Source organism: Chrysemys picta, chromosome 7 (genome assembly GCF_011386835.1).
Source record: "Chrysemys picta bellii isolate R12L10 chromosome 7, ASM1138683v2, whole genome shotgun sequence".
NCBI classification, from domain to species: domain Eukaryota; kingdom Metazoa; phylum Chordata; order Testudines; family Emydidae; genus Chrysemys; species Chrysemys picta.
In genome coordinates, this window is record NC_088797.1 from 72,582,512 (window position 1) to 72,606,432 (window position 23,921).

A 23,921-nucleotide genomic window follows, 5' to 3' on the forward strand; every position below is an offset into this window, starting at 1 on the left:
TCTGTTTCATTGTGTCTCATTTCAGCTGTCTGCTGCACTGCCTTTCATGGCTTTTAGAGGCACTTTACAGTGTTATGTCCCTTTTTACTTCTTCCACTGGCATGCTGTGTGACCTTGGACAAGCCACTTCACCTCTGTGCCTCAGTTTCTCCATCTATAAAATGGGAATAGTGCTATTGACCACCTTGTTAAAGTGCTTTCAGATGTACAGATGAAAAGTGCTATAAAAGTTAGGTATTATAATCTTACCTGACATAAAAGTGTCAGAGCAGGGGTGAGAATATCACCCAAAGTGCTTGTGAGTGGGTGGGTGGGTGTATCTGCCTGTGAGTGAATGGGGTACTTAATAAAGTGTCACATGAGATAGCTTTGAAAGACTTTTTTTTAAACTGAATTACTTTAATTTACTTTGAAAGTATTAATGTCTAACTGCATTTTAGATCATTAGTCATTTGTAGCCATATATGAGATTTTGCTCTCTTCTTTGCTAGTTTTGGGTGTAAAACATTCCCCACTCTCACTTATGTCTTTCAGTGGAAGTAAGCATGACAACTATTACATAGTTGTTGTTGCAAAACCTGTTGCTGAAGCAACCAAAACTAAGATACTCATGCCAGAATTATCCTCTCAATCTCTCATCCATATGCATATTATGAAAATTGCAGAATCTTCAAACTGTTGCCCTAAGGGTTAAGCTTTAAGAGCACCACAGAGGCTTCAGCATCTTAAATATGCTGTATTAAGACGCTGGTGAAGGAAAGTACTCTACCGTGCTGCCCCCGGCCCCCACTCCCTCAGCATAAGCTGAACTTTTGATCTGCTGAAATTGGTGCCTCTCAACTTGTAGGTGGAAATCCTGTCCCTTTTTTGCTTCCCTGTACTATAACTTGAGTGACAGATGGAGTAGTTTCATGGTTTGCTTATTTAATGCCCATGGAGATCATCTTAAAAATTTAACAGAATAGTATCGTTTTTGACATGTTGTTAAATATTGCTTGCCAAAAAAAGCAGCAGCTAGGCATCTTCTTAAATTCATTTGCAAATATGAGACATACAGTTACTAAAGCATCTTTGGAACTACAATTTGTTTGGGTTGGAGAGGAAACACAATTCCCCATTTACTTTGCTACATCAGATTATTTTGGAACAAAACAAATGATGATGCCACAGATATACTGTTATCTATATAAGAAAAGGTTAGCCAGACAGGAAGATTAAAGAAAAATAATTTTGCTTTGTATGAAATGTTTAAAGAAACAATTATTGGGGCAAAGTCTGAATTAAATGCTGTAATTGTCTCACTCTGTTATATAAAGCAATTAAAATGCTGGGAATTATTATAAAAGGTTGTTTTTATAATATCTATTTTATATTCAAGTAAAGTTAACCCAAGGTGCAGTATGTGTATATACATGCACACAAACAATATTGAAATATTAACATCTGCTTTAAACTGATAAGAGCCAGGAAACTGAGTAAAGGTTAGAATTTGCCCATTAATCTATCCCATTACAGTAACTCCTCACTTAAAGTCGTCCCGGTTAACATTGTTTCGTTGTTACGTTGCTGATTAATTAGGGAACATGCTCATTTAAATTTGTGCAGGGCTCCCTTATAAGGTCGTTTGGCAGGCGCCTGCTTTGTCCACTACTTGCAGGAAGAGCAGCCCTTTGCAGCTAGCTTATGGGGGCTTGGAACCAGGGTGGACTGGCAGCCCCCCTATCAGCTCCCTGTTCCCTTAAGTTCCCTGTGTGGCAGTCGCCCAGCAAGCTATCAACTGCCATGTGCTGCTCCTGCCCTCTGCCTTGGAGCTGCTTCCCGGAAGAAGGGGGCTAATGTCAGGGTGTCCCCTCCCCACTGCTCCTGCACCCTGCTTACCCCATCTTCCATAGAGCGGGTGGGGGGGATGGGACATGACAGGGCTCAGGACGGAGGGAGCTTCCTGGCAGCAGCTGCCATCTCAGCTTGCTGATCAACTTAAAAAGGCAGTGTACTTAAAGGAGCAGTGCACATCTCTCTCCCTCACACACAGGGTGTGTGTCTCTGTCTCTGTCTGCCAGGCTGTCTCCCCTCCCTCCATTCGTGCTGTCTTGTAGAGTGTGAGGCTACATTAACAACAATGTGTTAACTCTTGAGGGCTCAGCCAATTGCTAGTTCATCATTTAGCAGTAAGGCATTCCCTGGGGAATATCTCTGACTTCACTACCTCAACCAAGCTTCACAAACGTCATTGCTGTGTACCATTATTAAATTGTTTGTTTAAAACTTAGACTGTGTGTGTGTGTGTGTGTGTGTGTGTGGTGAAAAAAAATTTCCCTGGAACCTAACCCCCCCCCCCCCATTTACATTAATATTTATGGGGAAATTGGATTCGCTTAACATCATTTCGCTTAAAGTCACATTTTTCAGGAACATAACTACAACGTTAAGCGAGGAGTTACTGTATACCAAAGAGTAACACACATTATTTAACATCAGTCACTCTTCCAAGTTTCAGTACCTTGCCTGTTGTCCTTTTGTAGCGGAAAGGGTTCAAATATCAGAACAGAGGTAGACAAGAGAGAATGGGAGAAATATTGATGTTGGAGTTATTTGTAGGTGATAATATAAAGTGTATGCAGTGCAAAACCAGCATTAAAAAGGTGAAAGCTTGATGAGACTAACACTGATTCTGCAATCAGATCCTACATATTTACTCATTGTTGACTCAGACAAAACTCCCAACCATTTCACTGGGATTTCTTGCCAGACCATGACCTGCAGTAGGTGGCTACTAGATTTGAAATTCTTCAATATTGTACAGTCCGATTGCTGCTTTTCTCATCTCTGTGTCACTGCTTTGGAGTCTGTAAACAATATTGTAAAATTAATTGAATATTGTAGGGGTTCGAATATTCAGTACATACTCAAGCACACTAGCGGGAGCTTGGGAAGGAAGCCAGAGAAAAGATTGTGTAACCATCTCTTCACCATCATCTTAGTCTATGTGAATTTGGTTAAAGAATTCACTTGAGTAAAACAGACTGTTTGATTCAATCTCACTTATTCTAGTCAAAATACAATCAGTAGGATAGGCAACTTAACCACGGTATGGAACAGTGAAGAAAGAAAAAAATGGTCTATAGTTTAAAGAGCTGAACAGATATTTACTTTCCTTAGAATATTTCAATTAAAATGAAGAATGGTATTTTTCAGTGAACAAATCTGGTTTTAGTAATAATAAGAAAAAAATAAAAAAGCAAATTTAGTTTTTGGCAACAAAATATTCAGCCCCAAATGGTCAAAAAACGGGGGTGAGGTGAGGTCTGGAGGGTAGGTAATTTTCAGACACACCGTTCTAGTTTTTGGCAATTCTGGGCTAAACTTTTTCATAGTTTAGGTTTTTGTGCATTTTGTGGGATTTATATATATAAAAATGGAAATTTTCTGAGGAAAGCAATAACTTCTTGTGAAAATGTTCACTTAGTTGAAAACCCAAGCTTCCACAGAAAAAAAGTTTTGATGCAAATTTTTCAACAAGTTCTAACGGTTTACTACTAATTCTAATAATACCAAAAGCTTTTAAAGACTGTACTTCTGAGACAGACCGTAGTCAAGATGATGACATTGACTACCCATTGCTTTCTGTGTTAAGGTAAGCAGAACACTAGACCTACTCGTAGTCCTTCTGAATTTCTCACAGAATGCACTTTGCAATCACTTACTGAGCATTCATAATCAAAATTTTTGCTATCCTAGTCTTCTAGACTGCCACAAAAACTGAAGGTGGTATCTTTCCAGTTCTCTTCAAGAAAGTTTAACAATATAAACATCACTCTAGCATGATAGAAACTGAGTTTTTTAAGATCTTATTTAAAATGAAAATACATTAGCATTGTACTGAAATCCCATGACCTACAATACTGAGCAGCAAATCCATCAGACTCTTTTCATAACATTAAGACTGTCATCTTGTGATTTTATTTTTTGGTCCAGTGCCACTATTGGATGGTATGTATGGGAAATGTCTTATATAGGTTGTTGTTGTTTTTCCTTCAGGTGCCTCTGCTCATTAATTAGCCTGGTCTTTATAACCATATGTATTCAGTGGCATAATTTATTATATTTTGTATTTTTTTTCTTTTGCTCTTGGTAATATGATGGATGGATCTCCTAAAACTTTCCAAATGACCTAAATATCTGAATACTAGTTAAGTAATTAATATCTGAGGAATATTATTGGGTATAATGGTAATTTTAAGTAATCAGGGAGGGTGAAAACCTTGATGTTGACTTTGTTATACCTACTTCAGTAATATATTTTATCAATAGATACAACAAAATTCTAAGACTACCTGTGACATTGCAGAAAATTGCTACACAACCACCTGCTGTTGCCATTATTTCTCATTTCTGCTTTTCCTGTTGAGGCCTCTTCAACACCCCCACCTGCATGTTAAGACAAGCCACTTATTCAAAGACAGAGCCTTGGTCTTCTCCATAAAAATGAAATGTCACTTCTTCATCCCCAAGATGCTCTATTTTTGGTATCAAAGGTCAACAGACAAAATCAATTTCTATATGAGACAGATACATTGGAGAAGGATTCTGTTGAGGAGCATGAACTGAGAAATAAAATCATTTTCCCTTTAAAACACAAGGGTACTGTAAGTGATGGGATGTAGGAAGCAGACAAAGCAAAGTAAATGCATTAATTTAAATATATACCTCTACTTTGGAAAGAATAACCGTGAAAAGATAAATAAACCTGTTAGAACTTTCTGTGCACTAAGACAGACAAACACACGCAGACAATTAAGGTTAAGACAACTCTCTGGTAAGATTGGTGAAGTATCCTATTTAGGCCTGGCATGTAATTGCCCTATTCCATTTAAGCCTTTTTGTCCAGATATACCAAAGGAAGCAGGCCCATGGTTTTGAAGTTATCAATGTGCAGTGAATTAGTACACTAGGACTATTCAATTTTCATTTATTTCTAGTTACAAATCCAGGAAAATATACAAGAAACTTTTGAAATGAAATTTGAGAAAAATTCAATATACCTGTTTTGAGACAACGTGCCACACTTAAAATTCAACAAAGATAAACTATCTCAGTGCTCTCAGTGACATTGTTGTAAACCAGGAGTAACTCTCTGGAATTCAATGGTCACATAAGTGTAAATGCTCTGCACATGGCATCAGAATCAGACCCATCAATTTAAAACCTTAATTGTGACTGTAATAAATTGCATTACTCTATTGTGATGGAAGTGTGTATTCTCACATATCAAATTGTAGAAGGAAAGGGGATTAAGGTTAAGGAAGGCATCATAACAAATAGACTCAAGAGCTTAGTATAAAACACTGGGGTTTGACTGCAGGATTAAAGCAAGTTATTTTGAGATAAGGCAAAGACTGATTTCCCTTCTAACTTGGACAAGTAGTTTAAATCTAAGTAGCACCCAAATGTTCTGCTCCCACCATCCATGAAGCATGGAAGCTCCTAAATTCAGAGACAGTGTGTCAGTTTGACTGGAGAGCTCTATTCCATGTTGCCATGTCCTGTGTTAGCTTGGACTGGTAGTGTTTGGAGGTATGGCCTCGGAGTGCCCAGTAAATATATTATTTTGCAGTTCTACAAGGCTAAATTCACCTTTCCCTTACACAGGAAGCACATTGTGGCCCTAGCTAGTATTGCAACCCATGTGCTAAAACAGTTATAGTCAGAGATGTACAGTGCCAAGCCACAGTGTTATGGGGGAAAATCCCACACCCACCCACCACCACACCCCTCGTGGATCCTTTCACAAAGCGCACTGACTGTGGCTTTGCAAGTTGTGGAGAAAGGACAATGTTTTTTCCTCTATCAAGAATAAAAAGCTGACTAGGCCATGTCCAAATGAACCCGAATGCACGGTTTGAAGTCCCAAAGCCTTGATTTGGAGATGGTAGGTTGCTAGTGTCATCCCCCTGCTTTTACTGTCTTCTCTTAATCTAAATACTATTTAATTTAAGTCCATTCTAATTCTTCCTCTTTTTTTGAGTCCATAGCATACAGGTTTTTCACAATGTCTTCTCAACTATATGCCCTGCCATTATTCTTACCATTCTTGTGGCCTGTCTTTGACCTTACAATGGCCATGTAATGAAACCTGGTTGCAAGACTTTCCTTGAGTTAATATTGCTCACTGGTTACTACTCTTGAATATACTATGGGACTTGGTGGGTACGAATATTGAGACAAGGCTTTATTGTGTTTAATTGGACATATTTTGGGACAGAAAACAATAGATCTTAGCCTAACTCTTTGCTTCTCATCTGAGATGGGGGCGCATAGCTCATTTTCTGAGCACACTAATGCAAAATTAGGTACTGTACACTCTGCATGAGTACAGAACCTCCATCTAGTCAAGATAATCCACAGAAGTAGATAAACATGGAACAAAAATCCCAGAGCTGAACACATCAAACTTTGGGAAAGTTCAGATTCAACATCTTTGATCCATCTCTTTTTAAAAGTGCTGATTGGAGAGCTACCAACCACATACTGTTGTATCCAGAACTGCCACTTCCAGCTGTAATAGGTGTTCCCCAAACCTCTGTCACTATAGAACTGCTCAGAAGCAAAAAAACGGGGGCGTTTGTGACTTTGTACTATACACAGTGCAACTTTAATCTAGAGAACTGGTGTGCTCAGCAAACAGCCATCTCTCCTCTCGTTTTGAATGCTGTAAAAGACATCAGTGCTCAGGGAGAGGTCCGAGGTTAAGTGTGTGGTGAGCTAAGTGAAGAAAGAAGACTTAGATTCTTTCATAGGGAATTGTTAATTGTCTGTCTTCCTTTTGCAATATTCATTTTAGTTGTTACACTACATTATGTGAATTCTGGCTTCTTGATTCCTTTTTTGAATGGTGTCTCCCTCCAATGGCAGTCTCATTCACAGAGATTGTTATGCAATATTTATGCTCACTCCATAAAAACCAGAAAAGCTCTTTCCTCTGAGCAAAGAGCAAAGCTCTGAAATGGCTTGTGAACACCTCCAAAATAGATCTTCAGGTATCCCAAAAAGCAGCTGAGTATATATAACAAATTGAATGGCTGGCAGGAAGAGCCGCATTGCAGCATATTAATCTTCTGCAAGGGAAAAGGATGGCAAATGAAATATAAAAGGTTATTGTGGCAATACCTACATACTAACCAATGGTCTGCTGATTTGACCTGCAGTACTTTTTCACTAATCATAGTACTCACATTTGGTTATATAACCCCCATAAATCTGGTCTTAAAACTTGGTAAACATAAAAGGTGAAGTTCACTTTGCTAAGTAGCAACAATAGTGAACATTTATCCTGAAAATTTGGAGTAAGTGGAGACATTTGGAAAACATAATAATCGTTGCCTTTGTGTTGCTTCTAAAATTTCCATGTGGGCATTTATGGTATAGTAAGATAAAAATGGTTGATTGTCTTCTTGCGTAAGCAGTAATGTATTCTCTAATGTCATTTCTTTTATAATGTTAGCTTCTTCATATGGTTAAAATTAATGAACCACTTTATATCAACCTAGAGTAATCAGTTTTGTATGCATTCTTTCAATTAGTTTTGTAGCTGTATTAATTAATACATTTGCAATACTAGAGCAGTTTGAAATGTGTCAGTGCTATTTCTCAGAAATAACCCACCACTTTGTCTTGAAACCATGCACTTATGTGGTACAAAAACTTAAACACTCTCTCGATCAACAAACTACTTGGTGTGTTCCTTCAAGAATAATTTTTGTTATATGGCATGCTGTGGTGATTATGCAGCCTCAAATAATAGGATGATATAATCGTCATGAATAAGTTACAACAACCTGCCACAGTTCCTACTTGTATTTCCAAATTGCTGAGGAATGTTTTATGTGCTTCTCTGGAAACAATACTATATAGATTGTGACCTGCTCAAAAGCACACTTCAGCATACAGTCTCTCCGTATTCAGTTATGTGCATGGAGATGAGGTGAAGAGGGAAAATGTGAGCTTTGCTCTTCTTTTTTTTGGTGCATTTCTTCCCTTTTTAATTAAGTCTCTTAGGGTATGTCTACACTACGAAATTAGTTCGAATTTATAGAAGCCGGTTTTATTGAAATCGGTTGTATACAGCCGATTGTGTATGTCCACACATAAAATGCTCTAGGTGCTCTAGTCGGCAGACCGCGTCCACAGTACGAGGCTAGCGTCGACTTCCGGAGCATTGCACTATGGGTAGCTATCCCACAGCTATCCCACAGTTCCCGCAGTCTCCGCCGCCCCTTGGAATTCTGGGTTGAGATCCCAATGCCCGGATGATGCAAAACAGTGTCGCGGGCGGTTCTGGGTACATGTCGTCAGGCCCCTCCCTCCCCCGTCACAGCAACGGCAGACAATAGATTCGCGCCTTTTTATCTGGGTTACCTGGGTTACCTGTGCAGACAACATGGAGCCCGCTCAGCACAGCTGAGCTCACCGTCACCATATGTCCTCTTGGTGCCGGCAGACGTGGGACTGCATTGCTACACAGCAGCAGCTGCTAACTGCCTTTTGGCGGTAGACGGTGCAGTAGACTGGTAGCCTTCATCGGCGATCTGGGTGCTGGCAGCCGTGGGGCTTGCCTTTTGGCAGTAAATGGTGTATTATGACTGTTAGCCGGCCTATTACAAGTCGGGTCATCGCACGTTAGCAGAGTCTTCCCCGAGCAGCCGATTGTGCAATAGGCCTGAAGACCATCGTCATACACCGCCCCGTATTTGCTGCCAAGCACCCAGAAAGATGCCGAGGGCTATCAGTCACGCTGCACCGTCGTCTTAAGATGTAAAAAAATAGATTTTCTCTGTATTCATTTGCTTCCCCCTCCCTCCGTCAAATCAACGGCCTGCTAAACCCAGGGTTTTCAGTTTAATCTTTGGGGGGGACCAGTCTGTGACATTGTTTGTGTCTCTCCCTGATGCACAGCCACCGTTCTTTATTTTAATTCCCTGTGCCTGTACGCCATGTCGTCACTCGGTCCCCCTCCCTCCTTCCCCTAGGCCGTCAGATACTACGTTTGCGCCACAGCTCGAGCCGAGAAGCGGTTCGCGCCTTTTCTTTGAATTCTGGGTTGAGATCCCAATGCCCGGATGATGCAAAACAGTGTCGCGGGCGGTTCTGGGTACATGCCGTCAGGACCCTCCCCCCTCGTCACAGCAACGGCAGACAATAGATTCGCGCCTATTTACCTGGGTTACCTGTGCAGACAACATACCACGGCAAGCATGGAGCCCGCTCAGCTCAGCTGAGCTCACCGTCACCATATGTCCTCTGGTGCCGGCAGACGTGGGACTGCATTGCTACACAGCAGCAGCTGCTAACTGCCTTTTGGCGGTAGACAGTGTAGCATGAGTGATAGCTGTGGGGCTGGCAGCCGTAGTGCTGCATTGCACCAGCCCCTTCCAGGCGATGGTATATTATGACTGGTACCCATCGTCGTCATACTGGTATGGCTGTCAATCATGGCCACCTGGGCAGACATGCTACTGTTTTGATGATGACGGTTACCAGTCATAATATACTATTTTCTGCCAATTGCCCAGTATTGTCTGCTAAGCACCCAGAAGAGGCCGAGGGCGATGCTGGGTGCTGGCGGACGTGGGGCTGGCAGACATGGGGCTGCATTGCTACACAGCAGCAGCCCCTTGCCTTTTGGCAGATGATGGTATTTTATGATTGGTAACCATCATCGTCATATTGGTATGGCTGTCACTCATGCTGCAGCGTCGGCTGCCACCTTAAGATGTAAAAAATAGATTTGTTCTGTGTTCATTTGCTTCCCCTTCCTCCGTGAAATCAACGGCCTGCTAAGCCCAGGGTTTCCAGTTTAATCTTTGGGGGCACCATTCTGTGTGACAGTTGTTTGTGTTTCTCCCTGTTCCTGTACCTGTACGCCATGTCGTCACTCGGCCCTCCCTCCCTCCCTCCCGCCCTCCTTCTCCTGGTCCATCAGATACTACTTTCGCGCCTTTTTTCTGACCAGGCGCCATAGCTAGCACTGGGATCATGGAGCCCGCTCAGATCACCGCGGCAATTATGAGCACTATGAACACCACGCGCATTGTCCTGGAGTATATGCAGAGCCAGAACATGCCAAGGCGAAACCCGGACCAGGCGAGGAGGCGATTGCAGCGCGGCGACGAGAGTGATGAGGAAATTGACATGGCCATAGACCTCTCACAAGGCACAGGCCCCAGCAATGTGGAAATCATGGTGTTACTGGGGCAGGTTGATACCGTGGAACGCCGATTCTGGGCCCGGGAAACAAGCACAGACTGGTGGGACCGCATCGTGCTGCAGGTATGGGACGATTCCCAGTGGCTGCGAAACTTTCGCATGCGTAAGGGCACTTTCATGGAACTTTGTGACTTGCTTTCCCCTGCCCTGAAACGCCAGGATACCAAGATGAGAGCAGCCCTCACAGTTGAGAAGCGAGTGGCGATAGCCCTGTGGAAGCTTGCAACGCCAGACAGCTACCGGTCAGTCGGGAATCAATTTGGAGTGGGCAAATCTACTGTGGGGGCTGCTGTGATCCAATTTGCCAGGGCAATGAAAGACCTGGTGATAGCAAGGGTAGTGACTCTGGGCAACGTGCAGTCAATAGTGGATGGTTTTGCTGAAATGGGATTCCCAAACTGTGGCGGGGCCATAGACGGAACCCATATCCCTATCTTGTCACCGGAGCACCAAGCCACCGACTACGTAAACCGCAAGGGGTACTTTTCAATGCTGCTGCAAGCCCTGGTGGATCACAAGGGACGTTTCACCAACATCAACGTGGGATGGCCGGGAAAGGTACATGATGCTCGCGTCTTCAGGAACTCTGCTCTGTTTCGAAAGCTGGAGGAAGGGACTTTCTTCCCGGACCAGAAAGTGACCATTGGGGATGTTGAAATGCCTATCGTGATCCTTGGGGACCCAGCCTACCCCTTAATGCCATGGCTCATGAAGCCGTACACAGGCAGCCTGGACAGGAGTCAGGACCTGTTCAACTACAGGCTGAGCAAGTGCCGAATGGTGGTGGAATGTGCATTTGGACATTTAAAAGCGCGCTGGCGCAGTTTACTGACTCGCTCAGACCTCAGCGAAAAGAATATCCCCATTGTTATTGCTGCTTGCTGTGCGCTCCACAATATCTGTGAGAGTAAGGGGGAGACCTTTATGGCGGGGTGGGAGGTTGAGGCAACTCGCCTGGCCGCTGATTACGCGCAGCCAGACACCAGGGCGGTTAGAGGAGCACAGCAGGGCGCGGTGCGCATCAGAGAAGCTTTGAAAACGAGTTTTGTGACTGGCCAGGCTACTGTGTGAAACTTCTGTTTGTTTCTCCTTGATGAACCCTCCAACCCCCCCCCCCCCGACCCGGTTCACTCTACTTCCCTGTAAACCAACCACCCCACCCCACCCTCCCCTCCCCTCCCCTCCCGCTTGCAGAGGCAATAAAGTCATTGTTTTTTCACATTCATGCATTCTTTATTAGTTCCTTACAGAGGTAGGGGGATAATTGCCAAGGTAGCTGGGATGGGTGGGGGAGGAGGGATGGAAAAGGACATACTGCATTTTAAAACTTTAACTCTTATTGAAGCCCAGCCTTCTGATGCTTGGGCGATCATCTGGGGTGGAGTGACTGGGTGGACGGAGGCCCCCCCACCGTGTTCTTGGGCATCTGGGTGAGGAGGCTATGGAACTTGGGGAGGAGGGCTGTTGGTTACACAGGGGCTGTAGCGGCGGTCTCTGCTCCTGCTGCCTTTCCTGCAACTCAACCATACGCTCGAGCATATCACTTTGATGCTCCAGCAGACGGAGCATTGCCTCTTGCCGTCTGTCTGCAAGCTGACGCCACCTATCGTCTTCAGCCCGCCACCTCTCCTCTCGTTCATGTTGGGCTTTTCTCATCTCCGACATTGACTGCCTCCACGCATTCTGCTGTGCTCTATCAGCGTGGGAGGACATCTGCAGCTCCGTGAACATCTCGTCCCTCGTCTTACGTTTTCTCTTTCTAATGTTCACGAGCCTCTGCGAAGGAGAAACATTTGCAGCTGGTGGAGGAGAAGGGAGAATTGGGTTGTCCATTTAAAATGGGGTTTCAATGTAAAAGGAGGGGGCTGCGGTTTCCCGGTTAACATGCGGCACAAACACAAGTAAACCCCCCCCCCCCACACACACACACACGATTCTCTGGGATGATCACTTCACCCCTCCCCCCCACCGCGTGGTTAACAGCGGGGAACATTTCTGGTCAGACTAGCAGGAACGGGCGCCTCTGAATGTCCCCCTTAATAAAATCACCCCATTTCAACCAGGAGAGCTTTCTGGAGATGTCCCTGGAGGATTTCCGCTCCATCCCCATACACGTTAACAGACTTGCTTGCTTTTTTTTTTTTGTAATGTTTACAAATATTTACAAAGTTACACTCACCAGAGGTCTCCTGTGTGCCCTGAGGGTCTTGGGTGAGTTCGGGGGTTACTGGTTCCAGGTCCAGGGTCACAAACAGATCCTGGCTGTTGGGGAAACCGGTTTCTCCGCTTCCTTGCTGCTGTGAGCTACCTACAGTACCTCCATCGTCATCTTCCTCGTTCCCCGAACCGTCTTCCCTGTGTGTTTCTCCAGTGAGAGAGTCATAGCACACGGTTGGGGTAGTGGTGGCTGCACCCCCTAGAATGGCATGCAGCTCCGCGTAGTAGCGGCAAGTTTGCGGCTCTGCCCCAGACCTTCCGTTTGCTTCTCTGGCTTTGTGGTAGGCTTGCCGTAGCTCCTTAATTTTCACGCGGCACTGCTGTGTGTCCCTGTTATGGCCTCGGTCCTTCATGGCCTTGGAGATCTTTTCTAATACTTTTCCATTTCTTTTACTGCTACGGAGTTCAGCTATCACTGCTTCATCTCCCCATATGGTGAGCAGATCTCGTACCTCCCGTTCGGTCCATGCTGGAGCTCTTTTGCGATCCTGGGAGGACTCCATGACGGTTACCTGTGCTGATGAGCTCTGCGTGGTCACCTGTGCTCTCCACGCTGGGCAAACAGGAAATGAAATTCAAACCTTCGCGGGTCTTTTCCTGTCTACCTGGTCAGTGCATCTGAGTTGAGAGCGCTGTCCAGAGCGGTCACAATGAAGCACTGTGGGATAGCTCCCGGAGGCCAATAACATCGAATTCCGTCCACACTACCCCAATTCCGACCCGCAAAGGCCGGTTTTATCGCTAATCCCCTCGTCGGAGGTGGTGTAAAGAAACCGGTTTAAAGGGCCCTTTAAGTCGAAAGAAAGGGCCTCGTTGTGTGGACGTGTCCAGGCTTAATTCGGTTTAACGCTGCTAAAGTCGACCTAAACCCGTAGTGTAGACCAGGCCTTAAAAACCCACTGTGATGACCATTGTTAACTTCCTACAATTTTGCACACTCTGTTGAGCCATTCAGAGAAAAACAGAAATAGTTGTTTCTAGAGGAAATGATGATATGAAGTAATAACTTGTGCCAGCCTGCAAGAACTCAAGCATGTTGACTCCCTAATGCAGCAGCTAATTAATGTATGTCACTATTGCACCATATACAAATAAGTACAGATTGGAGAAAGCTGAAGTCCTCTAGCTGCACTTGTATTGATGTATTTGCAAAATACTGTACGATACTTCTATCTATGAATAGTAGAAGGTCTGCAATTGAGGTATTCAACCTCTTTCTTTCTTCAAATCTTTTCCCTTCTTCCTTTTTACTTTTGAGAGAATTACTGCTAAAACAAAAGATGAGCTGAGAGACCCTTATTTAGATTTTATGTTTTACTTGAGTAAAGATTGAGTTAGAACCGAACACGGAATAAGGACAGGATTAGTCCTGGGTGAAATGTTTTGGCCAAAACTATTCTTCATGGGGAAAAAATGCAGATTAGGTTTGACTGAAACATTTTTAGTTATTTGCCAAATTGTTTGAGTTAAAAAAAAATCCGGAAAAAATCTAGGAAAAATCAAAACATATTTCAACATTTTGGAAATGAAATATTTCATTTTTTATTTGAAATGCCTTTGTTTCTTTTTTTTCTGATGTTTTAATAAAAGGTTTCATTCCAAAAATAAAACAAAATGGTGGTGGGTGGGGAAGGGATGCTCTCTCTCTCTTTTCTTTTTAATGGATCAGCCACTGAACTGAAAAATTAGTTATTTGCACAACTCTAATCAACAATGGCTAATAAAATTATTTTTACATAGAAATAATTACATTATAATCCTGTTCAGAATTAAAAATTAACAGAAGCTCTGTAAATGGTAAATTACAGATGATAGATGCTTTTTTAAAAAATAGTCTCTCATTGGTCATGCACTGTCCAACTGGAAACAGGGATATAAACACTTTTCCCTTTGGTGAGGAAGGGTGTTCTTGTTGTTAAGACACTGGATTGATACTCATGATTTCCCAGTTTTGCTACAAATTTTTTGTGTGACCTTGGGTAAGTGACTAAGGGCTTGTTTACATGATGGGTTCATGCACTCTACAGGGGTGTGATTTTTAAAGTGCACTAATGTCCTGTCCATTAATTGGTCAATATAGACCCCACTGTTGTGTAGTAAGTGTTCCCTTAAAGGTTCCCACTAAAGGTTTCAAACAGCAGTACATTAAAGCCCTCCAGAAGTGCCTACATGGACTAGTATCAGAGGGGTAGCCGTGTTAGTCTGAATCTGTAAAAAGCAACAGAGGGTCCTGTGGCACCTTTGAGACTAACAGAAGTACTGGGAGCATAAGCTTTCGTGGGTAAGAACCTCACTTGCATCTGAAGAAGTGAGGTTCTTACCCACGAAAGCTTATGCTCCCAGTACTTCTGTTAGTCTCAAAGGTGCCACAGGACCCTCTGTTGCTTTTTACATGGACTAGTTCATAGAATCATAGAATGGAATCATAAAATATCAGAGTTGGAAGGGACCTCAAGAGGTCATCTAGTCCAACCCCCTGCTCAAAGCAGGACCAATTCCCAGCTAAATCATCCCAGCCAGGGCTTTGTCAAGCCGGGCCTTAAAAACCTCCAAGGAAGGAGACTCCACCACCTCCCTAGGTAACGCATTCCAGTGTTTCACCACCCTCCTAGTGAAATAGTTTTTCGTGATATCCAACCTGGACCTCCCCCACTGCAACTTGAGACCATTGCTCCTTGTTCTGTCATCTGCCACCACTGAGAACAGCCGAGCTCCATCCTCTTTGGAACCCCCCTTCAGGTAGTTGAAGGCTGCTATCAAATCCCCCCTCATTCTTCTCTTCTGGAGACTAAACAATCCCAGTTCCCTCAGCCTCTCCTCATAGTTAATGTGTAACGTATTAGTGCACAGAAACCACAGCTCCATAGAGTGCATAACCCCACTGTGTGGACAAGTCCTTCATCACTTTGTTCTTTTGAAGCAGGGATTCTCACTATGTGTATGTACAGTGCATAGCACAATGGGGCCCTGATCTTAGTTGAGGCCTCTAAGTCAGTGATTCTCAAACTTTTGTACTGGTGACTTTTCACATAGCAAGTCTCTGAGTGTGACCCCCCTTACAAATTAAAAACACTCTTAAATATATTTAACATCATTATAAATGCTGGATTCAAAGCAAGATCTGGGGTGGGGGCTGACAGCTCGCAACCCCCCACATAATAACCTCATGACCCCCTGAGGGGTCCCGACCGCCAGTTTGAGAACCCCTGCTCTAAGTGCTACTGTAATTAAAATAACAATACAAAAATAAAATAATTAGAATTTTAGACCCATTCATAATTGATGTTCTTTGCAGAAAACTGGATGTATTTCTAAGGTGTTTCACAGTTTATAGAAAAATGGGAGGAGACAGTGGAAAATTCCATTTTGTAAATCTGTATGATTTCTACTTATACTGAAGGAAATTTTCTTCATTTAATACATTGAACATTCAGAGACTATTTTAAACAATGCTCTTGACATGATATATAAAACCAAGGTGATGACAACCTTGGCCAATGAAGTTCCCAAGGCACTTTACTTAACAGTGGTGTTTTTTAACTCTGGATGAACCATTCCAATCTCAGTTCAAAATGGGGGAGCGAACGTGTGCAAGAACCAGTTTGCATGGAATGCAGGTTTTTTAGAGGGATTGGGGCTGTATTACAGTTGTAATCTCTGATTGAGCTGTAAAATTCCAGAAAAAACGTTCTCCCTAATCATGGCCCCTGTATCTAAATGTGGAAGGCAATGATCCAGTACATTCTTAGTTTCTTTGGAAATTTATTAATGTTCTGACATAAGGGGATCCTTGTTCAACAAGAGAAAATACATTATTTTGCACAACTTAGTTTCTTGTGCCATCAACTTGTGGTTTCCAGTGTATTTTGTGGACACATGTCTGCACTCCTATAACAATATATCCTGGAATTTTCTAAGTTTTGTCAGGGAACTGTGCTGTTATTTTTTATTTTATTTTTTAATTCGATATGATCATCTTATCTCATACCAGCAGTACTGGCAACCTCAAATGTTCAAAAGGCATGAGAGCCAGGCCCCAAAATATCAGGACATTGTTGCCAAGGCTGAATCCCCACTCTGTCACTCTGAGTGCAGCAGGTGGGGGCCCGCAAGGATTTTAAAAATTAATATCTGCCACTCCAGGCTTATATTAAACTCCCAAGGTTACAGCTTTTCTCTGACCGTGGCTTGGTAAAAGCTGCCACCACGCAAATGCGAAAAAAAACCTTGGACCCTGGAAGGAGCACTCGGGAATTCCTCCCTGTGGGGTACCCTCAAGCCTTTTCACACACACCCCTTCCCCCTCCTTGGGAAGAGCTGAGAAAGAAAACAAAGGAAATTAGCTTTTGCTACCAGCTAATAAAACAATATGCACAAACATCTTAGGACACCAAAAATCCAATCCTGTTCTTAAAAAAAGGTAAATTTTATTAAAAACAAAAAGGAAGAAAATACATCTGGAACTTGGGCTTTTGCTAGATTTTAAAAGAGCAATTCCAAAATGAAGTACCCAAAATAGCTTTCTTGGGGGTTAGCTTAAAGGTTACAAGCAAACAAAAGCATCTGGGGTTAGCACAGAGGAAATCCATAAGCCAAAATAAAGAAATAAACCTAATCACATCTATTTAAACATGCCCTGTCCAATAATTTCTTCTAGGTATGTAAAATGAATTTTTATATCTGGTTCAAGCCTTACACAGCATTCCTGCTAATAACATTGCTGCTCTGTGTCTCCTTCTCTGGAGAACAACAGACAAAGGGAAAGTTTTTTTCCCAATTTTATAAAGTTCTACCTTCCCGTTGGCTCTTTTGGTCAGGTGCCCACTTTTTTTTTCTTTACCTGGGGGAATTTTTAACCCTTTACAGGTAAAGCAAGTAGAAAACAGCTACCAAAAGGGATTTTACAGCTAACTGGCTGACTACATGTCCATCAAAGGGTGCAACCCCCTCCCGTCTTCAATTATCACAACTGTATTTAAAAACAATAAGATTTTAAAAATAATGCATTTGTTTCTTTCTTAATTAGCCTTTTCGTTTGAGACTTCAAGATTCACATTTTCAAACTCTTCCTTACACTTTCAAATGAGCCTCCCACATAACAAAATGACTGCAGGATCTAGGGATTTTAATAAAATACTAGATATTTCAAGACTCTCAATAAAATTGTGAAAGTTAGCAGCACTGTATCAGCTTTGACATCAAATATTCCCTACACCACAAAGAGAGGCAGACCCTGTAGCAAAGGAAGAAAACATAAGAACAGCCATACTGGGTCAGACCAAAGATCCATCTAGCCTACTATCCTGTCTTCCGACAGTGGCTAATGCCAGGTGCCTCAGAATTGTTGCATGCACAAATAAATAAGGTGCTGTCAAGTCTGGAGAGAAGTGTTCCCTTTCAGATTCTGAAATTGATGAGGCTGATAAAATGGTGGCTATGAGTAAAGATGACAGAAGTTATGCAGACCAATGATGGGGGAAAACAGGCTGATTCTTTGCTCCATTGTGGCTGTGAAGAAAGTTCTAACACTTTAATGTCCTGTTTTTCATTTAGAGACACAAAGTACTCATGCTGCACAAAATGTTGAGATTGGCACTAGAGAGGCTAAAGAGAGAGGTTAAGAGATGGTGGTGGAGAGTCCAGCTCTGGACCTTTAATCATCAGTTTTCTGTGCATTGGCAAGAGGTAGAAAATGTAGAAATCCACCAGAGGCATCCAGTAATCTAGTTCCCAGTGGGCATGTGCATGTAAAATTTGCAGCTCAACAACGTACAGAGGCTTTGTAAATTGCTTAAAGTATATTTGTCAAACTGTATGGGGGAAAACAATGGATGATGCATTACCAAGTTGATTCTAACTGGTTTATCATTTCTTCACTCTCAGAAGTTTTAGAAATTCACTGAACTGAAAACAAATGTAAAAAATTCAAAGACTACCCTTTAAATGACCCCCCTCCCTTAAAAAATTCCTGGAATGTAAATTCACATTTTCTGCCCTGATTTATTCATGTTTTAAGAGATATGGCTTCATTTTTCCATGAATAAAGTTCTATGAATACATAATGATGAAAAAGTTACACTGTAGAGAAGGCATAGATAATGTTTTTACCAGTGAGGGCACTTCCAAGAAATTATTTCAACACCCTGAGGTCTGTTCTCAAGTCAGTTTTGCTTGTTTTTTTCACCCCTACAATATTTTGCATTTAATTAAACACCATTTATAATGTATTAAATACTAAGAGGTAATTACTTCTATATAATTTCCATTATGAAAGCAGTCCTATTACTGTAATAAACTTGGGTGGAGGGGATTGTTTTTGTTTTGGTTTCTGCACAGAGATTCACTGTTCGACAGAAGGGTTAGAAATACTGTTACAACCTTAAAGTACATGTGGATGGAAGCAAATCTGCAACTAATATAAAGGCTTTTACACTGCTCAGCAAGAAGCACCAAATTGTTCAACTGGCTTTCTAATCACAAGGAAATGAAACACATCTACAAACAATTCTTTGCAATGTGCCTAATTAAGAAGATTAGGAGGAAATATTCACACCTTTTATAAAAACTGAATTCCAAAATAACTGAAGGTTCAGTTACAGCTCTTATCTTGCCTTGGTAATATTCACAGCAATCCACCATCCCTGAGAGAGAGACAGACAGACATAAGATACTCTTTCTTCCAGAGAAATACAGCTAACAGACAAGTTTAGTTTTAAAGTCTTACATAGAGGGTGACCTATTCAAACTATTCATGTGCCCATCATGTGGCAAACTTTTGCATTTGCATGATCATTCAGAAATTCACAGTGTAAACCAGATGATTTCATGCACAATAATGAATTTGAAGGTGCATGTTCCTAATCTGCCCTCTAAAATGAGAGTTGGAATGTTTAAACACATGCTTTTGCAGATGTATTTCTTCTTTTGTGTCTCAGCTGTTGCCTTAGGCTTTAAAAATTGGCCCTACATATTGTAATACTCCCTTATAAAATCACAAGGATTTATTAGAACGCTGCAAGTAAAACCCACCTATATTTGCTGGAGTCTTAACTTCCAACTAACCCCCACCCCCGATATGATACAACAACATAATATACAAGACAATAACTTAATACTAAGATAAAGGTACAGCCTCTATTGGTGGAGGTGCTGCCAGCACAGATCATTACGATGTATATAATGTGTGTTTAGGTTTGCAAATATGAAACTACGTGTGTATGTGTGCGTATATATATATATATTTCAGAAAATGCATCCTTTACAATAAATAAAATAAACAAATTGTGATATAGCCTTAGTTTGTACATAGGCTAAAATGGTTTGTGCCATATACAGTGACAAATAGTCAATAGTAGAAAAGAGAAAAAGCAAATACAAAAGAAATAAATGTGTGTTGACACAGCCACAAAAGGCTAGGTTACACTATCCCTAGGGCAAACAAGGGAACAAACTGACTCTGAAAGTCACAGTTTGTTCCCTGGTTCTCCCTTGGGGGCGGGGGGCGGGGAGGGAGAGGAAGTAATCCACTACTGCTTTTAGCCAGGTTATTCCTCCATCTACACTAATTTGACTCACTGAGGAGATGGTGACACAGCTCCACCCATTTCTCACCTTTTCCCACCCACTCCCACTAGACTGCTTTTTTTCTTCCCTCTCTCTTCCTCCTCTGCATTCTCAGTAGTCATCTGAAGTAGTCCATGCAGGGGAAAAAGAGGATGCCTCAGGCCCCTTACTTCCCTAAGGGTGTACAACTGCAAATAAATACTTCAGCTCCTATGGTATGTCATTAATAAGCAAAGATAAAATCAGTTATAATATTGGCAAGCAATTAGAATTTAAAATATTATAGACACATTAATAAAGTGGTTACCATTTAAAAAGTCATCATTCAGCCATCGTTACTAGTAAATTGCAGCTGAGATACCACCACCATTTCTAGAACTGACTGAAAATTTTTGAATTTAAACAAAAAAATTAAACAACAACGTTCATACATTTAATTGTGTCCTTTAGTGAGTACTAGTCACTTCTCCTTTTAGATATTTGCTTACCAACAATGGACTAAAAATTAAAAACTGCTTCTGTATTTCATTAGTGCTGTTTAAATACTATTCTCTCCATGTTATTTACTGGTACTGCCAGGTGTTAAAGGACGCTAGTATCTATTAGTAATTTAATTGGAATGATTAAAAATTACATATTGATAACTCACTTTAGCCATTGAGAGGAAGTTTACATACACACGTAATCTCAGTTAAAAGTATGTTCAGTTGTTTAATAGAAAAAGCAAATGTATTAACCAACACATCCTTTACCTATGCGATGTAGCTCTCTCTCTCTCTCTCTCTCTATATATATATATATATAAAACCAACAGAAGTTAGTCCAATAAAAGATATTGCCTCACCCACTTTGTCTCTCTAACACATCCTTCATTGCATTTTGTGCACTGTTCTTAAAAAGGAAAAAAAAGCAAAGTCCTGTACTTCATGGACGAGAAGAAAGCTGAACACTTATCTCAGCATCCTTCCTTCCCTTTCTTAAAACACACTTCCTCTGTTAAGCCTGCCAACATTAATTCAACATACACACAACTAGTGTTAATACACATTTACAATAATTAGGAAAGAATCGCACACTGCTTTGTGATAAATCCATCTTCTGTTCGCCTGGTAACCTGTTCACAGGGTAAAATTCATTCTTGTGCAGAGGATCAGCACAAACGCTTAACACCATGTAAGTGTCTCCTAAACCCTCAAAAACAAACAAAAAAATGGGACTTTACTGGTGAATAAGCAATGATCCACCCTATGCATTGTGGGTCTGTACTATACTTTTTTTTTTCTTTTTACGTAGATTGCTAGGTCATAAGGTCACTGGAGCAGTGATAAAGGGTGAAATCTTGGCCCTCTTGACTTCAGTGGGGCCAGAATTTAACCTGATGGCTCTTGTATATTCTAGACAGAATTTTGTCAGCATGCAAAAATAAGATACTGTCACAGTGATGATCTCAGGAGGAGAACAATATACTGTTTTCAGAGGCAGGTCTTTACCAGCAACTTTAAATACCCAACTGAATTGTAAAAATAGACAATAAAACAACAAGCAGTCATAGCAAGGGAGTGGAAGCTTTACTCATATGTGTCAGAGTAATATTAAAACTGCTTGAGAAAATAATAGGCTAAATCCTCAACTGTCATAAATGGAGATAAGCTGATTTACACCCACTGAAAAAGTGGCATATGCTGAGTTCTGCAAAGTTGCAAAAGGACTTGATGCAAATAATGGATAAATTATGACCATAGATATATGCACACAAGCTCTACTGAAATCAATGGCAATGGGACTTGTGCATAACTGGTGGCAGTAGTATCTAGTCCAGTATTGCTTATACCAGCACAGGAACTGTGAGAAGAGCAATACACGAGAATTTAGGTGGAAGTTCAGGATTCAGGAGAACAAAATCAGAAATCAATGCCCATGAAATTTGCTGAAGAACAACTTACAGAAAGATAAATAGATTTTGAACAAAGTTTTATGGAAAGTCGAAGGACATGTTTGTTTTGAAGGTGCTTGGAGGAGTATGGAGATAGAAGCCCTAAAAAAGCCCTGTCTGGTTGTTATTGATAAATATGTTGGGCATAGTTTTTTGTTCTAATTGGTGAACATAATGCTGATAGCATAGTATTGTGGGGTACAAAGAGTTATTACTATTAGCACCAAAAATGACCCCATCTAACTAGGAACTTGGATTAGATTTTTTTTTTTTAGAGAATGGAGAGTGAAAGCATAATATAGCACAATGTGTATTAAGCTCTCTTAACAAAAGATCAACTGCTCAGTGCCCAGGGCACCAGTCACCTGATTTGAATAAAAGATTTCAAGTTAACAGAAAAAAGGAGCATCTAAGAGAGCCTACAGCAACCAAAAACAATTTAAGCAGCATGTTATGCAGGGAGTTATTTCCTATTTGCAAGAAATATACAGGCAGGATTCCAAAAAGATGTCCACGTATAATAAAAGTTAAAAACACAAAGTGTTGAATAGAATTGCTGAAAAGAAATGCCATTAACTTTATTTTTATTGTTGTTGTTAGTAGTCAGTGATTGTCTATAAAGTTTTGTGCATAGCTAAAGTGAGAATTCCTGTACAGTTCCGGTTGATTAAGGTGTCCTATAAGGCTTGACACACAGTACAAATACATCACATAAAGAGGAGACTATACTAAGAAAATACAGCAGGTTTTTTCCTTTCCTGGTGACTGTAAACCTTTGGATAACTGTGTCTTAACAGTGAAATTGTCTTAAGTGGTGTTATGCAATCTCTCTATGTATAATATACCTATAGAAACACTTTGCACTTGGGCCCTGAATAAAAAAAGAAATCACTTAAACACATGTTTATGGCCATCTCTATTGTGCAAAGCACTTATACGCTAGCTTGGTGAATGGGTCTGCTTTCTTGAACTAGGTCTTCTATAGAACCATATTATAATACCCTTCCATTGAACAGGAGCTTACTCCACAAGTAGTCCCTTCAAAAATAAATCCTTTTCCAAATTCCCACTTAAACAGATAATTTTGGGTGTTAGTAGTGCTTCACATCTTGTAATATTGTATCATCAATGAAACTCTGCAATCCTTTAGAACGTGACCACACCATAAAACTCTGTCCATGAAGCTTTAGCAATAGGAAACAGACAATTTCTTTTTAGGGCTTCTTCTAATTATCCCCAAGTCTCAATAAAATAAAACAAGTCCTCCTTACTGTTTTTTTTTCCCCCAACCATAAAACTTTGTTCCAAATCTTTAAAACTTTTCTTAAGCTGCTTTTGTCAAATTTCAGTGGCATTGTTTTGTAATTGACTTCATTGGGAACTACTCATGTGTATTTTCAAAAACACAGAAGAATTGGCCTAACTGTGCTCCCATTGAAGTCAAAACTCCCAGTGACTTTCATTAGGTCACAAGGAAAATCATAAGCCAAGCTAGATCTAGAACTAGTGAGGAGAAAAAGAGGAAATCAGGGTACTAGCTTTTTAAAGACAACAAAAGTGAAATTTGATTGTATTCTATTAATATTATAATACTGTCTCCATCAGTATACAATGAGTATATTCCAAAGGTTCATTAAGCAACAGAACTAGTATTTTTTCATGTATGGGTCTTACTTTATCTTTTGCTTCTCTTGGGAGGAATATTTTTTTTTTAAATTCATCAATTTATTTTATGTTTGCTGTGTTTTGTGGTTTTAATCTGGAAGGCAAGGCCAAAGAAGTGCATTCTGAATTAGGAACAGAAACTAGTGAAATCTAATGTAGTTAGGCCTCACTGGAATTCATTCCATAGTCTTGGCCCCCAGCCTTGAGAGAGCTCTCCTTACTGCATAAATGAGCTTTACTCTTCCATGGACAATTACATGATGTCTGGGGAACAAAGCTG

General features: G+C 41.1%; 1 protein-coding gene across 1 annotated transcript; it reads right to left on the bottom strand.

Moving 5' to 3' along the window:
• Window positions 1–11,465: 11,465 nt before the first annotated feature.
• On the bottom strand, window positions 11,466–13,369 carry LOC135972725 (mediator of RNA polymerase II transcription subunit 15-like). Its single transcript, XM_065551796.1, has 2 exons — window positions 12,443–13,369; window positions 11,466–12,062 (listed from the first exon to the last, which is right to left on the bottom strand). Exons 1-2 carry the CDS (start codon window positions 12,981–12,983, stop codon window positions 11,593–11,595), a joined length of 1,011 nt encoding a protein of 336 aa, XP_065407868.1. The 5' UTR covers window positions 12,984–13,369; the 3' UTR covers window positions 11,466–11,592.
• Between the last annotated feature and the right edge of the window lie 10,552 nt (window positions 13,370–23,921).

What these genes read in the sequence shown, in the direction of transcription:
- LOC135972725 (XM_065551796.1), bottom strand. Translation starts at nt 12,983, where the DNA reads ATGGAGTCCTCCCAGGATCGCAAAAGAGCTCCAGCATGGACCGAACGG. An exon ending in GGGCACACAGGAGACCTCTG is followed by an intron (nt 12,063 to 12,442) that starts GTGAGTGTAACT and finishes CTCCTCCACCAG; the next exon opens with CTGCAAATGTTTCTCCTTCG.